This window comes from Sardina pilchardus, chromosome 3, assembly GCF_963854185.1.
Source record: "Sardina pilchardus chromosome 3, fSarPil1.1, whole genome shotgun sequence".
Lineage (NCBI taxonomy): Eukaryota > Metazoa > Chordata > Actinopteri > Clupeiformes > Clupeidae > Sardina > Sardina pilchardus.
The window spans coordinates 23,435,583-23,455,551 of record NC_084996.1 but is presented as its reverse complement, the minus strand read 5'-3'; the positions used below and the strand labels follow the sequence as shown (position 1 = coordinate 23,455,551).

The 19,969-nt window shown below is 44.4% G+C and overlaps 1 protein-coding gene across 4 annotated transcripts; it reads left to right on the top strand.

Annotated features, from left to right (window-relative positions):
- The first annotated feature begins 2,222 nt into the window (after positions 1-2,222).
- Positions 2,223-17,283, top strand: LOC134077095 (uncharacterized). 4 transcript variants are annotated; one of them, XM_062532492.1, is made up of 9 exons: positions 2,271-2,332; positions 4,184-4,370; positions 11,554-11,740; positions 12,387-12,458; positions 13,519-13,806; positions 14,579-14,602; positions 14,877-14,897; positions 15,282-15,308; positions 15,723-17,282. In XM_062532492.1, the coding sequence occupies exons 4-9, from the start codon at positions 12,401-12,403 to the stop codon at positions 15,920-15,922; spliced, it is 618 nt and encodes a 205-aa protein (XP_062388476.1). In that variant the 5' UTR covers positions 2,271-2,332; positions 4,184-4,370; positions 11,554-11,740; positions 12,387-12,400; the 3' UTR covers positions 15,923-17,282. The 4 variants fall into 4 exon arrangements, with proteins under 4 accessions (XP_062388474.1, XP_062388476.1, XP_062388477.1 ...); XM_062532493.1 differs by lacking the exon at positions 2,271-2,332 and adding an exon at positions 11,176-11,253 and having other exon boundaries at positions 3,812-4,370; XM_062532491.1 differs by lacking the exon at positions 2,271-2,332 and having other exon boundaries at positions 3,812-4,370.
- Positions 17,284-19,969: the final 2,686 nt, after the last annotated feature.

Sequence of the window (19,969 nt, the reverse complement as noted above, 5' to 3'; positions counted from 1 at the left end):
GTAAGTAAGTCCTGCCCCAACTCATTTCAATGGCCCCTGCGAGGCTACTGTAGCTACTTCAGCCAAAGTTTGAAATTCACTGCAGCATTCAGCATAAGTGAGCAAAAACATTTGTCTCCGCGCATGCATTGTTGTAGTCTGGCAGCGCCCCCGTTAGGTTAGCTTAGCACAGTGAATGGAATCCTTTGTTGCTGGATAGCATGTTGTGTGTAAAAGTGAGCCAAAAAAAGCATAAGCGTGACATCTCATTTATCATGTCTGCCTTGATTCCTCCACCCTCCTTAACATTGTTGGACATCAAGGTCCACATGGACTACAAAGGAACTACATGAAGGTCCACATGGACTACAAAGGAACTACAATTGTGACGACAAAAGTGACAACGAGCCCACAACTGGGCAACTCTGTTAGCAAACTCTCCCCCCAGTTTCCCATTAATTAAGGTCGGTGCCCACTGGACACGTACGCGACGTGACACGACGTGACCGCACCAGGACATTTTTGTTTGTGTGGCAAAAAGAAAAACAAATGACTTAGAAATCATGATGGGATGGTAGCCCAGGCCCACACAACCATTACTGTAACTAAATATCCGCCTTCGTTTCACGACACCCAGCCACTGACCTGTATTCGGTGCACTCACTAACTGCAGCGGCAGTGCAGCCAGCACATATTCCTTCCTCTGTGTATAGCCTATTTATCAACATAAGCAAAGTTTGAATTGTGCCGGTAGCGCCGCCACTTTTAAAAGCTAGCACACACATTGGTTAGCACATTGGTTTGCAATCTCGCGAGTGACAGTGCTAGCGGGTTGATACAATAAATAACCATATTCAAGCATAAATACAATTATTACAAATCTTGTATTACTTTCATAATAACTAATATTGGATAGTAACATTGCATCGCACTCTTTAAAAAAAAGCCAACTTGGTGCTGCTTTGGTGTTGCTTATCAAAATCTTGGTGTTGCTTTCGCTATAGCAAGCAACACCCATGTGCTCTCAGTGGCTGAATACCATGTCCGGTGGGCACTGGGAAAAATGTTTTGGGAAAAAATGTATGAACGCACCATATAAAGTATGTTTGTACAGTTACTCACCACAAACTACACAAGCTAGAATGTTGAATGTGAAAATCTACAAAGGGATACCTTCTTGATAGGGATACCTGATTTCTATAACAGTTGTACTGAAAACTTTGATCTGTTATTTTTCTACTGTAGGGTAGACTAGTGTACCCTTCGCACCAACAGTTGTGAATTGCATTTTGATTTTTGTATTATTTAAGTTTTTTATATTTGAACATATCACTATTCTTGCACTAGTAGTCAATGTATTCTGCTGGCAATCACCTTTAACCATTTGTCTTGAACAACACCTTAAAATAAAGAATATTATTATTCTCCAATGGTTTAGTGATTTGATATTAATTTGTTCCATGAACCATGTTAATTTATGTTGTTCTTCCATTGCTGTATGATGAATGACATAAACATAGAAAACATAGTGACATAAATGATTATTTCCATATCTGCTTGTGTTTTCATTCAAACAATCATTCAGAATAGTCACCTCTCTCGATGTACTGAATGGGTCAAGGCCAATGTTGTGTGTTCCTATACTTTTATTTTTAAAAGCCTATTATTTCATGAATCCAGTATACAATGCATCCTAATAAAGTTCCCTTGGCCTTTGGAATTGAAATAGCTCCACATCATCATACCCATCACCATACCTAGAGATTGGTGGGTTTTTTCAGTTAGAACTATTAGCATCACAGACATTTATTTTGTCAGTCATCATGTTCATTTCCACCATATCTGGTTAGCTTCTGTTTCATTAACTAGGCTACACCGTTTCAACCAGAAACTCAGAGTGCTCAAAAAATTAAGTAAACTCATTGCAACATTGAGAGTTTTCACGTGTGTGAGTGTGAGTGTATGTGTGCATGTGTAAGAGAGAGAACACTACCATGTGTTGTGGGTATGATGTGTGATATTAAGGCCATTGTAGATAGAGGTGCACATAGTAGTAAGTGTATGCGATCATATCTGGGTTCGGTGTTTTAGCAATTGCCAGAAAAGGAAATCAATCTCAAAATACGTTGTGTGGAAATCTACTTGTCTTGAATGTACAGCCAGTGGCACTCCTCCACGCAAAGGTGGCCTGGGAAATACCCTTACGAACCTGTGGGAGTGTTAAAAGTCGATGGGAGAGGTTGGGACAAGGTTGGCAAACGCCCACACAAAAACAGGCAACATTGTTTATGACAGCTCCAACAAGAGGACGTTTGAAAACACCGATAAATTACTGGATAAGACTGCATGAAAGGTAGACAATTTACTTCATTGTCATTTTGTTTCACTGATTAGATCACTCATGTAACTTTGTCATCATGTATGAACTCATTTTAAACTAATTTTAATTTTTTAAAGTATTTTAATGTATTTAAATGAATAGGGTAGCCTATCCATTGGTCGGTCATAGGACTTGGAAGAGACCCAGTTCCTTACACCTACGAAAACATTTTAGGCCTACCAACTTTCATAACTTTACAAACAGAATACACACAGATAACACAGAACACTGTGCACAAGGAGAAAATACATCCATAAATTATAAATAAGTTCGGCACATTGCTTTCACTGTCACTATATCAGTGCAAGATATGGAATTTGTTACCATGGCGGTGCCTCTCACCTAGTTCCTTGCCACTTCATGGATTATGTATGGACTGGTTAGACTGGAAATGTAGGTTATTTTTTACTGTGCTGTAAACAGTAGCCTAAAGGCTAGGCCTGTATCTTAAAAGCTTACCTTTATTCCTGTGCAATAAACATTTCCATTTATTCACTGTGCCTGTCAATCTGTGCACCACTTTGTTAGATATGGATTTGATTAGACCATGCTTTATTGCTTCTAGTTTATAGTGAACCTCTCTCCACAGTTGCTTCAGACTTTTAACTATGCATAGAGGTAACCACACTCGGCTATTTACAACAATGGGGAATCAGTGTGCTACTGTATGTTTATATATATATATATATATATGTAGCAGTACGGAATTTAGTTCCTGTCTGTAGTGCCCGTATACTAGCAGGTAATTGGTCAACCAATGGCTTGGTAGTACTTTTGTATATATTCTCAGTGACCACCCTTTCCTGTTTTACGTCCGACTGGCTGGTCGCTGCTCACCCAATTTCCGCTAGTCTACTCACACAGCTTCGTTGTGGATCCGTCCCCATCTCTGTTGCTGGAATCGCATCAAAACCGGTAGTCGCGGCTACATCCCATCTTAGCACTTTTTCCCTCTGCAACGCGAACCTATGAGAACTGTAGTTAGTTAACAACGGGATGGGGAACTACCGCCGTGCTGCTGTGTGACCGACCGCTGCTGCTTTGTCTACACGACGTTGATCTCTCAAGCTGTGTTTAGCCTACCACACCGAATGCAGTAAATTGTCCCTTGTTCAGCCTACTGTGTTGGTTGCGTTGTTTAAATCAGCGCATACAAGCGACCGTAGCCTACCGTGTCCGTCCAAACTCACTAGCTGGCTAGCTATTAGGCTTAGCGTTACGTTAGACTCGACGTTGTCATAAGTGTCATTCTTGACAATACTCTGTGCTGATTAAGGTGTCTAACACTCTCACTTCCACCACTGACTTATGTTTTGATTTTGTGCTTTGTTTGGTTTTGTACTCTTTTGTTGTGATTTGCTTTACCCCTGGCAGGAGGCCATTTCCCATATGCTGTTGATAACCGGTGTTCCAACACCTGTTGTTTTGTAACTTTTGGTTTTCTAGTTTGGATTTGCTTTGCCACTGGCAGGAGGCCATTTCCCCTGCGCTGCTGATAACCAGTGTCTCAACACCTCTTACTTTGTAATGTATTTCTGGTTTTCTGGTTTGCTCCTTTTGATTTGCCACTGATAGGAGGCCATTTCCAACTGCTGCTGATCACCAGTGTGCTAGTGTTTATTTATTATTTCATTATTGTGGTTTTTGCTGTTTATTATTTCTGGGGAAAATCTTTATTTTATATTTTGTTTGTTTATGTTACACTGTCAGAAGGCCCTTTATCCAGCTGCTGAGAGCCTATATCTTACTCCAAGCTATTGTACTTGCGTGTGTGTGGTTAAACCGTGTTAAACTAATTGTCCTCCCTTGTTGTGTCTTTTCTAGGAGCTGAGGCTGACGGTGGAGGGGCTGCTGTCTTCCTAGTGGTGTCCCCTTTCTGGTGTGCTACTATTCCTCACGGGTGCTGCCGATTTGACCTTTGCTGTGTGTGTGTGTGAGTGCGTGGACACTTTTGCAGTGGTGTGACCTCTTCCAGGACGCCTCCCTCCTTAGCTAGCCAGTCCCCTCGCTGGTAAGCCTCAGTTCCTATTGTCTGTTGTCCCCCTTTGTATGTCTGGTATACTGGAGAGAATTGGAGTGCAATTTTAGGTTCTGTCAATAAACTATTGTTTTACTTTGAATGAAACCACGTCTCTGACAGTTAATGAACCTGGGTGCCTTTTTGAGCAACTTAGTACACACATTTCCCTGGGTGAAACCCCCAGGGTGGCGTAGTCGCATAACATTCAAGTAGTATCTAACACGTTACTACCACTTGCCACATTTGGCGTAGTCGATGCAGGATTTACTGTTAAAATCAGAGACGTGTGTTGACATTCATTTTCCCCCCCTCTCTTCTCTCTCCTTTTCCACTTCTGTAGTACTTGTATTGTGAGTGTCTGCTCCACAAACTACTATTTTGTTTACAGAGTGGGTCATTTTTTTAAGAAAGACAAAGCAGCAGCGGCTTTTGATAGATTCCTAACAATTGGGTGAGCCTTTCCCCCCCCCTTTTCTCTCTCTCTCCCTCCCTCTCGTTCTCTCTCTTTCTCATCTCTTCTTTTTCTGGGATATCATGGAGGAAGAATTAGAGAGGTTGAGGGCTCAAGTGGCACGGCTTACATCAGATAATGAACGGCTCCAACAGGAACCTAATCCTGATGTTGGGCCTTCCCGTTCTAATGCTGTATCAGAGCGACTGGTTTTTGTACCAAGGGAAAGGAGATGCCCCATGTTTAGGGGAAGGTTGGGGATAGAGTTGAATGAATGGCTTGAGGAAGTGCAGGCTGGCATTAGAGCTCGGCGTTTATCCCGAACTGATCAAGCATTCTTTTTGTATGACCACTTAGAAGGGGAAGCACGCAATGAGATTAAATATCGCCCAAGTGGTGATCGGGACGATCCAGACCGATTAATCTCAGTGTTGCAGGAGCTTTATGGGGGTTGTGAATCTTATGTAGCTTTGCAAGAAGCATTTTTTTCCCGAAAACAACAAGAAGGGGAAACCCTACAAGAATTCTCCCTTGCCCTAATGAAACTCATGGAGAAGGTCAAGCGCCGCGCACCCAGTGACATGCCTAATGCAGAGGAGTTGCTCAGGGACCAGTTTGCAGAATATGTGCTCGATGGTCCTCTGCGTCGGGAGCTTAAGCAGATTGTCCGTAGGCAGCCTACTGCGACTTTACTTGAAGTCAGGGGGGAGGCGATCAGGTGGGAACGGGAAGGGTTGCCCGGTGGTGCAAGGAACAGAAGTCACTCTGTTCCTTCAGCTTTTGGCATTCAGTATGGGGTTCAGAGTAGACCAGGAGTCACGTCTAATGCTCCCCAGGGGTCTGAGATGAGTGAATTGAAGGAGTTATTAAAAGTCCAACAGGAACAGCTGAAATGTCAGCAAGAGCAGTTAAAGCAACTCACTCAGAGCATGGCCCTGTTGCAGGGTTCCCACCAGCGTAGTAGTTCTCCTCGTGGCGGCCCCATAATATGCAGACGTTGCCAGCAGCCTGGCCATTTTGCGAGAGACTGCGATTGGGTACGTGTCCCGCCTCGTTCACAGTCTTCACATGTGTCTCCTCACTCTGGTAGGCAGCCTCACCCAGCTCCGGCTTCAGAAAACTAGCGCCCACCGCACTGCAGAGCCACAGTTCGGAGGGGGCAGCCACTGGCTCCGGGGTTGTTTTTAGAGGTGTCAGGGGTGATTCTAAATTAATGTCGTCTTGTCCACATCTAGATGTCACTTTGGGTGGTGTTACAGTGTCATGCCTAATAGATACTGGGTCAATGGTGTCCACTGTAACTGAGAGTTTTTTTCTTCAGCACTTTGAGCCATGGGGTCAACAACGCCTCCAGTCCTGTCACTGGTTGCAGCTCAGGGCAGCCAACGGGTTGGCCATCCCCTATATTGGCTATTTGGAATTGGATGTAGAGCTCTGTGGTAAATTAATGCCAAAGTGTGGTGTTTTGGTGGTGAAAGATCCCCCTGGTGGTTTGTCTTCCATAGTTCCCGGTGTGGTGGGGATGAATGTCCTTTGCAAATGCTACCAAGAGCTCTTTGGGCAGCATGGTTCGGCCTTGTTTGATTTGCCCCCAGTCTCCGGAGTCCCAGAACATATTGTACAGGCCCTCCAACAGTGTCACAGTCAACAGGCACAGACCCCTCGTGACTCTCCCAGTACCGTAAAGGTTAGGGGTGGGAAGGCCTGTCGTGTCCCCGGAGGAACGATGAAGTTGGTGCCTGCCACCTGCTCAGAGCAGTATTCCCAGGTCACAGCACTTTTCGAACCTCCAGCATCTGGGTTACCTGCTGGCCTGCTGGCTTCTCCTGCCTTAGTGCAGGTGACACGAGGCACCGCTTATGTACCTATAGTTAATGTGGGTTCAACAGATGTACTTCTTTATCCTCGAACTAGCCTTGGTACATTGGCTTCCGTGTATGTGGTTAGTCTGCCAGCAGGAGTCACTGACTCGCCATCTTGTGTAGCTACGGTGACATCTCAATCAGTGTCTTCCACTGCACTGGACCCAGTGGAGACTCTTGATCTGTCTTCATTGTCTACCGAAGAGCAGGGGCAAGTCAAATCCCTTCTTAGGAAATATGCAACAGTGTTCGCTGCTCATGACATGGATTTAGGTTGCACTAGCTTAATAGCCCATGATATCCCACTTCTTGACAGCGTACCCATTAGGCAGCGCTACAGGCGGATTCCACCATCCGAGTACGAGGTGGTAAAAGAACATATTAATCAGCTGCTAAAGGCACAGGTAATTAGAGAAAGTAGCAGCCCCTATGCCTCCCCCATTGTCCTGGTCAAAAAGAAAGATGGTAGCTTGCGTCTGTGCGTAGATTACCGCCAGCTTAACAACAAGACCAGGAAGGATGCTTTTCCACTGCCACGAATAGAGGAATCCTTAAGCCCAATTCACACCAAAGATTCCCGACGCGACGAGACTGAGTTGCAGCGGTGTGAATTAGAAGTTGCACGTAGTTGCAAGCAGTCGCAAGCCGTCGCAGAGCATTAAACACGTTGAGTCGCAGTCGCAAGGTTTTAGAACGTCGCGGCTCGTCTCGTCGGGACGCTTTGGTCTGAACCCTACTTTAGACGCCTTGACTGGAGCTCGCTGGTTCTCCACCCTTGACCTGGCCGCCGGGTACAACCAGGTCCCAGTGGTCGAGGAAGATCGCCCCAAGACCGCCTTCTGTACTCCGTTCGGACTCTTTGAGTGGAACCGGATGCCCTTTGGGCTTTGTAACGCCCCCAGCACATTCCAGAGATTGATGCAAAGGATATTCGGTGACCAACAATGCCAATCATTACTACTGTACCTGGATGATATTGTAGTTTTCTCTTCCACAGTGCAGCAGCATCTGGAGAGGTTGGATACAGTGCTGGGTCGGCTGCAACAAGAAGGGCTGAAGGTGAAGCTCAGCAAGTGTGCATTCTTCCAACAGGAAGTACGATACCTGGGCCACATGATCTCGGACCAGGGAGTCTCCACAGACCCGAGCAAGATCGATGTAGTGGCCAACTGGCCACCCCCCAACACCATCTCTGAGCTGCGGTCGTTCCTGGGATTTGCCAGCTACTATCGTCGTTTTGTAGAGGGATTTGCCAAGCTGGCGGCCCCTCTGCACCGTCTGGTTGGAGAGCTGGGGGGGACCAAAGTGAAGAGGAAGGTGGGCCGGGGTGTCATTGGGACCTGGACAGAAGAGTGTGCTTCAAGTTTTGAGGCATTAAAGACTAAACTTACTACCGCGCCGGTATTGGCTTATGCAGACTTCTCTGTACCCTTTGTCTTGGAGGTGGACGCGAGTCATGGTGGCCTGGGGGCGGTGCTCTCCCAAGAGCATGAAGGTAAAGTTAGGCCTATAGCCTATGCTAGCCGGGGTCTGCGGCCCACTGAGCGCAACATGCAGAACTACAGTTCAATGAAGCTGGAGTTCTTGGCGCTCAAGTGGGCCATGACCGAGAAATTCAGAGAATACCTTCTTGGCCATAAGTGCATTGTCTTCACTGACAACAATCCGCTCAGCCACTTGTCATCTGCCAAGCTGGGGGCTGCTGAGCAACGCTGGGCATCTGAACTTGCCTCATTTGATTTTGATATAAAATATCGCTCCGGGAGGAGTAATAGCAATGCCGATGCCCTATCGCGCCAGTACCCACCAAGATTGCAGGACATGGAAGCCATGGTTCCTGGTAGTCTGCTCCCAGCGGCCATACAAGAAGCTGGACAGCGTGGACGCGTGGAGGTAACTCAGGCCGCTGTCACCGTCTTGCCAGGTCATACACCTTCTGATGTTTCTGCCCTTCAACAGGCTGACCCAGCCATCCAGGAGCTCTTGGTGTTTTGGAAACGACAGCAGCGACCGAATGCAGAGCAACGGAAGCGGCTATCACATCCTGCTTTGATACTCCTTCGACATTGGGATCGCCTAGTGGAGAAGGATGGACTGCTGTATCGTCAAGTCTTCCGCCCTGATGGTGCTGAGGCGGTGTTCCAGCTGCTGCTCCCAGGCGCCTTGAAGAAGGATGTACTGACTCAAGTCCATCAGGAACATGGTCATCAAGGGATAGAGCGCACATTGGAACTACTCCGTCAGCGGTGTTATTGGCCGAGTATGTCCGCTGAAGTGGCACAGTGGTGTCAGGCATGTGAGAGGTGCCAGGTTGCCAAAGACACTCACCCTGTGGCCCGTACCTTTATGGGACACTTATTGGCTTCTCGGCCGAACGAAATACTGGCCATTGATTACACCTTGTTGGAACCTGCAAGGAACGGACAGGAGAACGTCTTAGTCATGACCGACGTCTTCAGCAAATACACCCTTGCTGTCCCCACTCGTGACCAACGTGCCTCCACCTTGGCCCAGGTCTTGGTTTCTGAATGGTTTTGTAAGTTTGGCGTCCCAGCTCGTATCCATTCAGACCAGGGGCGCAACTTTGAGAGTTCCCTTATCCAACAGCTGTGTGGCCTGTATGGCATTGTAAAATCTCGCACCACTCCATACCATCCCGCTGGCAATGGCCAGTGTGAACGGTTCAATAGAACCCTTCATGATCTGTTGCGCACCCTGCCGGTGTCTCGGAAGAGAGACTGGAACTCCTGCTTGCCTCAGGTGCTATACTGCTACAACACTACGCCTCATCAGTCGACCGGTGAGTCTCCATTCTTACTCATGTTTGGCCAGGAACCCAGGCTACCTGTGGACTTTCTATTGGGCCGCGTTCCAGATCCAGTTGCTGGCGCTGTGCATGAGTGGGTTCAAGAACACCAGAACCGACTACAGCTTGCTTTTGCTGGGGCCCAAGAACGGTTGCAGACTGCGGCAGCCCGCCGTAAGAAAACCCATGACCTGAAAATCCGAGATGCACCACTGAGGGAGGGTCAGCTGGTATTTCTACGGGATTGTAACACACGAGGGCGTCATAAAATCCATGACCTGTGGAGCTCGGTGGTGCATCAAGTCCTGAGAGCACCGGAAGAGGGTGGACCAGTATATACCATCGCACCTGTGGAAGACCTGACCAAGTCCAGGCAAGTCCATCGTACCTTGCTGAAGGCTGTGATTGGCGCCAACTCTGTTGACCGGATACCAGCAAGTAGCCCACCCCCTATGGCTATATCGCCATCCGAAGAAGACTCCCCTGGGGAGGAGGATCTGTTTGTCTTACAGGAAGCAGCTCCTGAGGTAACCCCTAGACCACCACCTGCTCAACCAGTAGCTTGGAATCCTCCGGCTTCTGCATCGCAGCCTCCAACAGTGCCTACGGCCCTCTTGGTGCCAGCTCCATCAGAAGCCCCCCTTGCCCTAATGACAAGACAAGCACCTACTTTGGCAGCCTCATCTGCTACCCATCCGGCCAGTGGTGAAGTGGGAATGCGAAGGCCCGCACGGTCCACAGCTGGCCATCATTCCAACATCCACCATCTTCCAAGATCAGTGGGGGAGCGGGCACGAGGGGTTGTGAACTCGCTTGATCCTATGTCTAATTCAGTCTCTGCTCTTTTTAGGCCCTGGAGTTAATACTATGCTAGCTCTGTTTGGGGCATCGTCGGGCCGACGATGCAACAAGGGGGGGAAGAGTGTAGCAGTACGGAATTTAGTTCCTGTCTGTAGTGCCCGTATACTAGCAGGTAATTGGTCAACCAATGGCTTGGTAGGACTTTTGTATATATTCTCAGTGACCACCCTTTCCTGTTTTACGTCCGACTGGCTGGTCGCTGCTCACCCAATTTCCGCTAGTCTACTCACACAGCTTCGTTGTGGATCCGTCCCCATCTCTGTTGCTGGAATCGCATCATAACCGGTAGTCGCGGCTACATCCCATCTTAGCACTTTTTCCCTCTGCAACGCGAACCTATGAGAACTGTAGTTAGTTAACAACGGGATGGGGAACTACCGCCGTGCTGCTGTGTGACCGACCGCTGCTGCTTTGTCTACACGACGTTGATCTCTCAAGCTGTGTTTAGCCTACCACACCGAATGCAGTAAATTGTCCCTTGTTCAGCCTACTGTGTTGGTTGCGTTGTTTAAATCAGCGCATACAAGCGACCGTAGCCTACCGTGTCCGTCCAAACTCACTAGCTGGCTAGCTATTAGGCTTAGCGTTACGTTAGACTCGACGTTGTCATAAGTGTCATTCTTGACAATACTCTGTGCTGATTAAGGTGTCTAACACTCTCACTTCCACCACTGACTTATGTTTTGATTTTGTGCTTTGTTTGGTTTTGTACTCTTTTGTTGTGATTTGCTTTACCCCTGGCAGGAGGCCATTTCCCATATGCTGTTGATAACCAGTGTTCCAACACCTGTTGTTTTGTAACTTTTGGTTTTCTAGTTTGGATTTGCTTTGCCACTGGCAGGAGGCCATTTCCCCTGCGCTGCTGATAACCAGTGTCTCAACACCTCTTACTTTGTAATGTATTTCTGGTTTTCTGGTTTGCTCCTTTTGATTTGCCACTGATAGGAGGCCATTTCCAACTGCTGCTGATCACCAGTGTGCTAGTGTTTATTTATTATTTCATTATTGTGGTTTTTGCTGTTTATTATTTCTGGGGAAAATCTTTATTTTATATTTTGTTTGTTTATGTTACACTGTCAGAAGGCCCTTTATCCAGCTGCTGAGAGCCTATATCTTACTCCAAGCTATTGTACTTGCGTGTGTGTGGTTAAACCGTGTTAAACTAATTGTCCTCCCTTGTTGTGTCTTTTCTAGGAGCTGAGGCTGACGGTGGAGGGGCTGCTGTCTTCCTAGTGGTGTCCCCTTTCTGGTGTGCTACTATTCCTCACGGGTGCTGCCGATTTGACCTTTGCTGTGTGTGTGTGTGAGTGCGTGGACACTTTTGCAGTGGTGTGACCTCTTCCAGGACGCCTCCCTCCTTAGCTAGCCAGTCCCCTCGCTGGTAAGCCTCAGTTCCTATTGTCTGTTGTCCCCCTTTGTATGTCTGGTATACTGGAGAGAATTGGAGTGCAATTTTAGGTTCTGTCAATAAACTATTGTTTTACTTTGAATGAAACCACGTCTCTGACAGTTAATGAACCTGGGTGCCTTTTTGAGCAACTTAGTACACACATTTCCCTGGGTGAAACTCCCAGGGTGGCGTAGTCGCATAACATTCAAGTAGTATCTAACACGTTACTACCACTTGCCACATATATATATATATATATATATATATATATATATATATAAATATATATATTATTTTTTCACTGGAAGTGTCATTGGTAAAGGATATCCAAATGGCTGTAATTCGGCCATAGGTAGAGGCCAAAGGCTGAGTGGGGATATCCTTTTCTGTATCAACCACACAGCCACGAGTGTTATATTGCTTTTGTACAACAATTTTAAAAGTGCAATAAGCGATGTCCTGGGTTTTTAAGTCACTTACAGTAAACATCACCTCACCATTACATCCGCTAGCTGACAAGGATCAGCCTTCTGTCCGATTTTGGAAACATTATTTAAAGGTACAAAAAACTCTTTAGTGTTGCTTCAAATGAAGAGACAGTGGAGTAACATGCTACTTTGCCTTTGCTTGACAACAGAAGTCCCAGTTGTGATGGCTCAGAGGTGGATGCTGTTAGCCATCTTTGGCTCTCTTTCTACTGTATCTGAATGTAAGTAGCTTGCCAATACTTCTATAGCCAGTAGTCACATTTCTATATACCTACATTTATATATACATACATCCAACCCTCTACTGCCAGCTAGAAGTTCTTAAGGACTAATTTCACTGTGTCTATCAACATCCAGTCTATCAACATCCAGTCACAATGGAAACACCAGCACATACTGTATGTTGTAATGCTGGAGTAAAACTGGAGGGTTGCTGGTTCGATCCCCGACCAGTACACGGCTGAAGTGCCCTTAAGGAAGGCACCTAACCCTTCACTGCTCCCCGAGTGCCGCTAGTTGGGCAGGCAGCTCACAGCTCTGGGTAGAATGTGATTCACCTCACTGTGTGTTCACTGTGTGCTGTGTGTGTTCACTAATTCGGTTAAATTGGGTTAAATGCAGAGAAACGAATTTCCCTCACGGGATCAAAAAAGTATATACTGTATTCTATTCTATTCTATTATATTATATCCACAACCTTCAGAATAGTCTCCCTCACAAATATTGGCATTTCTATGATCAAGGAATGGCCTATACCCTATGAGATCTACATATTTCACAAAGTATTCTGTTCCCTCAAAGAAATGACATGTCTTAAAAAGTGAGTCATCAATCCGTCCATCAACATCCAGCCCTCTACTGCCAGCTACCAGTTCTTAAAGGAACCGTATGTAGGACTTTGGCCAAAACTAGTACTGCAATCACTTTCAAAATACAGTAGATCGGTGTGCACCGCAGCTGTGGTACTGTAACTAGAGCAGAGCTGGCAACCCGGATGCCTAAACACTACTGACTTTGTGATTAGAAGATAGGTGGAGGGTGGCTCATCAGGCCAAAACACAACATGTAAACATCAGCATCAGTTGAGGGCTGCAACTTCACTTTTTTAAATGACAATATCCTGGCAGGACTACTGTTGTCAGTGATATAAGTATTTGTAATGAGCATGATTTCTTAATGTCTAGTGTCACTATTGGTATTTCTATGATCAAGGAGTATGCGATCTACATATTTCACAAATTATTTTGTTCCCTAGAAATAACATGTCTTGATTTGTCTTAGGTGCCAGCCTGGAAGTTACATGCAGAGATGCCTCCATACATTATGTCAAGAAAGTGAAAGTCACATGCACCATTGATTATTCAACTACTGTGGTCTGCGGTTTTCATAATTTCTCGATCAAAAGCATTGAAAACAACCTAGCTAAATTGGTAAGCTGCAACGAAGCATACAGATGTGACACCATCATCACAGAGATATCCATAAACATCCTGAATCCTCGCACTGGGGAGTATCACTTCACTCTGGGGACAGACTGTGGAAATAGAAGCACGTCTTTCAATGTAACAGGTGAGCACTGTATTAATGGAAGATGTCCTATTGTATTTGACTACATTAATAGTAACTGCAAATGTAATCAAATGTAATTAACTGTAATAAAAAAGAAACATTATAAACATGTGCCATAGTAGTAATCAAGCTAATATATTTTCTGCATCTGTCATAACAATAACTAAATAAAACCAATGGGAGTAGCAGCTGGTAGGCTAGCAGTATTATCAGCTCATCCACATATTTACATTTGTGAGAAATGCCAGGGCCGTGTTTTGATCCCAGGTCATTACTGGTTGGAGTACAGAAATCACAAAGTTAAATGTGTAATCCACAGTTCTAGCATATGGTCATTAATTAACACGACACTCCTCTCTGAAATGCTACACTGTAGAGAGATGAGAGATGAATGGACACAGAAGAAACGTTTACAACCAACAAGGAAAAATCACGTATCACGTTTATAAAAAAGAGAGGACATATGAGAGATATTAGCTTATATTTCAGAAATAATTTAAGACTAATCTTGCATAGTAAAAGGAAGGTAGTTTACTATTATAGAAAAGTGGGTAAAGACTGGTTAAGAAAATGGGCGGACATGGTGAAGGCTCCATGACATACGCCGCAACCTAAACTAACATGTGGGTTGGCTGAGCCACTTCTGATTTAGAATCCCCCATTTTGTAAGGTTCACACAGTATATTACAATTCTTATTGTAGCTTAATAACTTTAATTACATTACAATTACAAACCTTTCCTTACTAAAATGTCCCTTCTACCCTGTTTCAGGAGTAAATATACCTAAAGGTAGAGGTAGGTACCACTGCTTTTACAGACTTTTGACAGAATTGATTACATCTCTTTTTCTCATTTCTTGAACAGTACAATGAAACATTCCATGCAATGTTATAGTACAGTATATCACTATATTCACTAGTGGTATACATTCATGTCCATGCAGTTTGACACTTTAAACATTGCTTTCTGCGTTCCCTCAACTTGCTTTGGTGAATAATTTAGTAATTAAATGAATAACTTCTTCTCACTAAACTATCTAAAGTATCATTCTCTTTCCATGCTGTTACAGGACCACCTCGTACAAATGAAAGTAGGTTCCATTGTTTTGATCCAAATACTGAATCTCCTGTATACATTAATCCCAGTCCTTTTAGCCCAAATGTTGTTAAACAGCACAGCCTATCAATATTATGTGATAGCACAACCTGTTTCCCTGTTTCCCAAAAGGTTTCCCTTTGAGACATGTACCAAGAAAGGTCACCAGAGCAAAATTAGATTGCTCTTATTTCTTGAACAGTATAACAAAACAGACCATATTACAGTAGTTTATTGTGTAGCTAGTGGGATAAATCCATGACTATGCATTGTGTGATACTTTATACATCGTTTTGTGTGTTCCTCAGCTTGCTTTGGTGAATAATTTTGTAATTAAATGACTAACCTTTTCTCAATAAATTGTTATTTTCTTTCTAAGTTGATATAGAAGTCCCTGCGATTGGAGGTAGGTACCCTTGTTTTTATATAAATACTGAATACCCTTTGCTATACAGTAATCCCACTCTTCTGATACCCCACATGTGGTGTAAAACAGTTAGAAGAACCTGTGCAGTCACAATACAAATTTAAAGGGCCTTATCGTATACAGTGCAAAGGGCTTATCTTACAAAATGATCCCAGATAGCAAGCACACAGTGACCCAGTGGCATAGCAGACGCTGCCATGACGTTGTTTACTGACGTTGTTTACTGGAAAAAATGTTTTCCAGTGCGGTAACATTGTTGTGACGTGATTCGTTGGCCAACACCAGATACTGTGGCTATTACTTGTAGATTGTTTTTTATGAATGCAACATGGCATATTTTAGACATACTTTTTAGTGCGAAACTTAGACATTTCTTTTGTGGTTTTCCCTCAGGTTTGGATGGTAAGACCAACTGGCTGAACATGTTGGTTGTAGGAATATGTGGCACTGTGATGATTTGTCTCCTCCTGGCCACTGTCATCCTCCTTGTTCAGAAGGGATATTTAAATGCCCCTCTTTTACAAGGTTCAAAACCAACAAAGCGAAGTTCACTTGACATTTTGGCGAACTTCAACAAAGAGGAAAAGTGTTAAGAAGCCCACAGTGGACAGCACAGCGTGATCTAAACATGCTACTTACTCCCAGGCGTATGTGGGAAACCCTTTTGTGTCATAACCCCTCTGCCACTGAGTCTCAGGTTGTGTACTGACATTTTGAGTTGTTGAAGGTCAAACAAAAGGTACTCAGTTGTAAACTAACAGCCAGGGGTGGAGCTACAGTACATTGGGCTGTCCTTGTTAGGCTAGTCTCTGACAATGCAGACATATCTCCTGACGGCTCCAATAAAAGTAGGCTAATAAGCCCTAGCCTAGGCTACTTTATAAAACATAATTGCTGACTGTGTGCGTTTTGCCACAGCTGGTCAGGCAGAGGCAGGCTACGTTGCCTGAGTGGAGAATAGAGACAGTGCAGGAAAGGTTGAGGATTGAATATTCCAAACTATGTTTGTTTGCTGTGCATTCAGACATGATTCATCTTCAATAGCACAATGGCTTCATTTCTTAATTCAGAGCTAATGACAGGCAGCCTTAGTGGGCTAAAGGCTAAAATCTAAACAATTACAACAAATAATTGCACTATTCTGTTAAACTTGAGTGGATATCAGAAAGAAACATAGTTTTTGCCATAAATCCTGTATGAGATTAAATATTTGCATGCAATATTTGTAGTACTTATTATTGTTCTTTGAGTTTTAACATAATTGAAATAAGACTGATTAAGCAAGGTGCATTATCATAATGTAGCCTACTATGCTACTTTTTAAAAGCATTGACCTAAATGCATGTGTTGGAGTGGACAACATACTGTTTAATGGAAAGCTATAGTGTTTAGGTTTTACAACTGTGAAAACTGTGAAGTTTTGTAGGCCGTTACTTCGGTTGTTGGCATATTTGAAGTATTTTCTCTTCTAAATAAGTTCAACCAGGTCAGCTATATTTCTGAACTTATGTTTATTGGAAATCTGGACATATAGCAGTTTTAATTCTCAAGTGTCACCCCAATAAAGTCTGGACCCAGATGGCCCCCGATAAAAATAATCCTGGCTATGCCCCTGCTAAAATTCTTCATTCTGATTGTAGTTATTTGTGAAATGTATTTGCTTTTTTGTTAAGTTTTTTATATTTGTATAGAAATCATTATTCTTTGGATTCTTGCACTGATAATCAATTTGCATTGCTCCCTCATGCTAATAACCATTTGTACCTGTACATTTACTGTATCATAGCATATTATTTTCATCTCTCTTTATCTACTTGTGTACATCTGTCTGTGTTTGCCTGTGTACATTATTTTTTATTCAACTATAAAGAATATCATTATTTTCCAGTGATTTCATCTACTCGTTGGTTAAACCTTGTTCTTTTATTTTTGTTTGTTTGCATTTGCAGTACGTGTATTATGAATGACATTTGAGGAGAACTCCAAGGGCCGTGCACTGAAGGAAAACATCTCATAAAACGTTAATTAGTGGCATTTATAGTTATACAAAATAAATAATATTCAGTATTCAGTAACCACCCGCCCCCTTCCACACACAGCATTTCAGCTGACCCCCCCCCCCCCCCCCCCCCCCAAAGAATCACAAGTACCCACACCTTTCGCACCACTGACTGTTTATTCCATAAAATCACATTAAACAAAACTGTGCTGGACAATCCTGCTAGTACATACTCAGTTGCCATGGATTCCCACTTGGGTTCCAACTAATAGTGATTCCCTAAACATGACTAAAATCACAAGCAATTTAATGTTCGCCTCTCACAAATCTCCTCAGCTCATTCCACTCCTCCCTTGTTTTCTGTCCAACCGTTTTTGACACATAATAATTTTCTATCAAAGTAGATCCACTTCTTTGTAATTTAATAGTCCAATGCTTTTGTGACTCACAGAATCTTCTTAAATAAAGCGGATCCACATTTCCCAAGAACATTCACAGAGCAAACACAGTCTGTTCTGCTTCATCAGAACTTTCTAGATTGTTTCTATGGCGACGCAGGTGGGTTGGTAGGGAACGGGGGAACAACTTGGGAACAGGCAGTGGGGTCTCAGTGGGGGAGAAATACTGTTGCTGGTTTGTGAGTGTGTGTGTGTCTCTGTGTGTCAGTGTGTGTGTGTGTGTGTGTGTGTGTGTGTGTGTGTGTGTGCTTGAATGTATGTAGGTGTGTGTGTATGTGTATGGTATATGAGTGTCTGTCTGAGTGTGTGTGTGTGTCTGTGTGTATGTATGGTATATAGGTACTGTAATGTATGTGTGTGTGTCTGTGTGCTTTTGAAAACCCCAGGTGCTCAAATGCCTGGTCCCTTCTGTTGTAGTAATACTTCTGTTGTAGTACTGTTGTAATATTTCTCTTGGAATAAAAACAAGTGTGTGAGTCGGTCAGTCTCAAAGTTCTACAGCAAAAACAGCTCCAGGATCACTTGTGTACTAGCTCAGGCCCTTGGTCCCTGGTGAGTGTGTGTGAGTGTGTGTGTGTGTGTGGTCCCAGATGAGTGTGATTGTTAGAGTTCACACAGAAATGCATCTCCTGGGGGGATGGGGTGTGGATCTCCTCTTCAGGTGAGGCCCCGTGCTGAATGAGTTCAGTGCGGTCCGTAGAGATACACGCAGAACCACCATGGCTACAGCTGGAGAACCGGACATACTGTAGATTCACCAGAACTCCACCAGAACCGGAACCAATCTGTGTCCAAATCCTAATCCAGAAGTCTCCGGAGGATTGGTCCCAAACTCGGCCCAAATCTGAGATGTCGATGGGAAGTCCTGCAGCTGTCTGTCAGCCCGGCACAGGAGGGGACTCAGAACCGCTGATGCCAAACCCAGAACCCACACATGCGGGCTGACCCAACAGAACACATCAGGTGATCCGCTGGGTCCAAACCCAAACCCACACATGCAGGGGGAGCTAACAGAGCACCTCTGGTGATCCGCTGGTAATGTTTCAGAAACTCAGTTTGGGACAAAAGGAGGAGGAGGAGGAGATGTTGCTTCAATCAAACTGACATTCATGTTGAGAGCATAGAGGGAGAGGGGGAGAGAGAGAGAGACTCCAGTACTGATATGTGTATAGACACACTTACAGTACAGTATGTGTCTTTTCACTGAGAGAAACACTGTTGGTGAAGAGCTGAAGCACCAACTGAGAGCTCTGACTGTAAAGAGGTGCCACTTCCTTATGGCCAGCCAATCATCACACACCAGGCCTGTGACCTCATCAGTCTGTTGGCCAATAGGAATGAAGGAGCTGAGTCCAGTTGTAGGAGAGTGAGAACACTTGTGCAGGATGCGTACATGTTGAGATGTGGATGGTGACGATGAGAAGCTCCTCCTGGAAACCGTTACCTGTTCACGTCCACAGCAGGTGTGCTGAACAGGTGACAGGTGACGTCTCACCTCAGCGCTAGACTCTGTGTGTCGGCCATCTTCTCCAGGTGGCGTCCATACAAACTTCAGCTCACAAGCTCTCTCTCTCTCCCTCTCTCTCTCTCTCGTTCTCTCTCTGTTTGTCTCTGTTTCTCTAAATACTTTTTACATCTAAAAACACCCTCTGCATCCTCCAGAGAGGTCTTCAACAGCACTTCTCTTAAGTTGCCTTGATTTTCATTATTTGTACTTACAGTATATTAATATTATACACTTATAAAGACTGTACAAACAACACTTATTTGATTAAACATGTACGAATATAGTCACGTCTTTATAGACTGCGAGGAGCGAACAACTAAAAAAAAAAAAAAAATACAAAGGAATGTTGTATCGTAGCAACGAAAGGAAAAAGGAACTCTGATGTCCATTTGAAGAGTATTCTTTCAGAGATGACCCCTCTATCCTTCCGCTCATACTCTGAACACACATCACAACAAGCAGAAATGAGATTAAAAACCTTCACCAAGGCCCCTTAGCACAGGACAGCGGTGAAGTAATACAGTAGTCTTAAAATCAATGTCCAAAAAAAGGGAGAGGATTCTCTCACAAAATACTTGTCATCGGAGGAGAGGAACACCTGGTGTGTGTGTGTGTGTGTGTGTGTGTGTGTGTGTGTGTGTTTGTGTGTGTGTGTGAATATGTGTGTGTGTGTGTG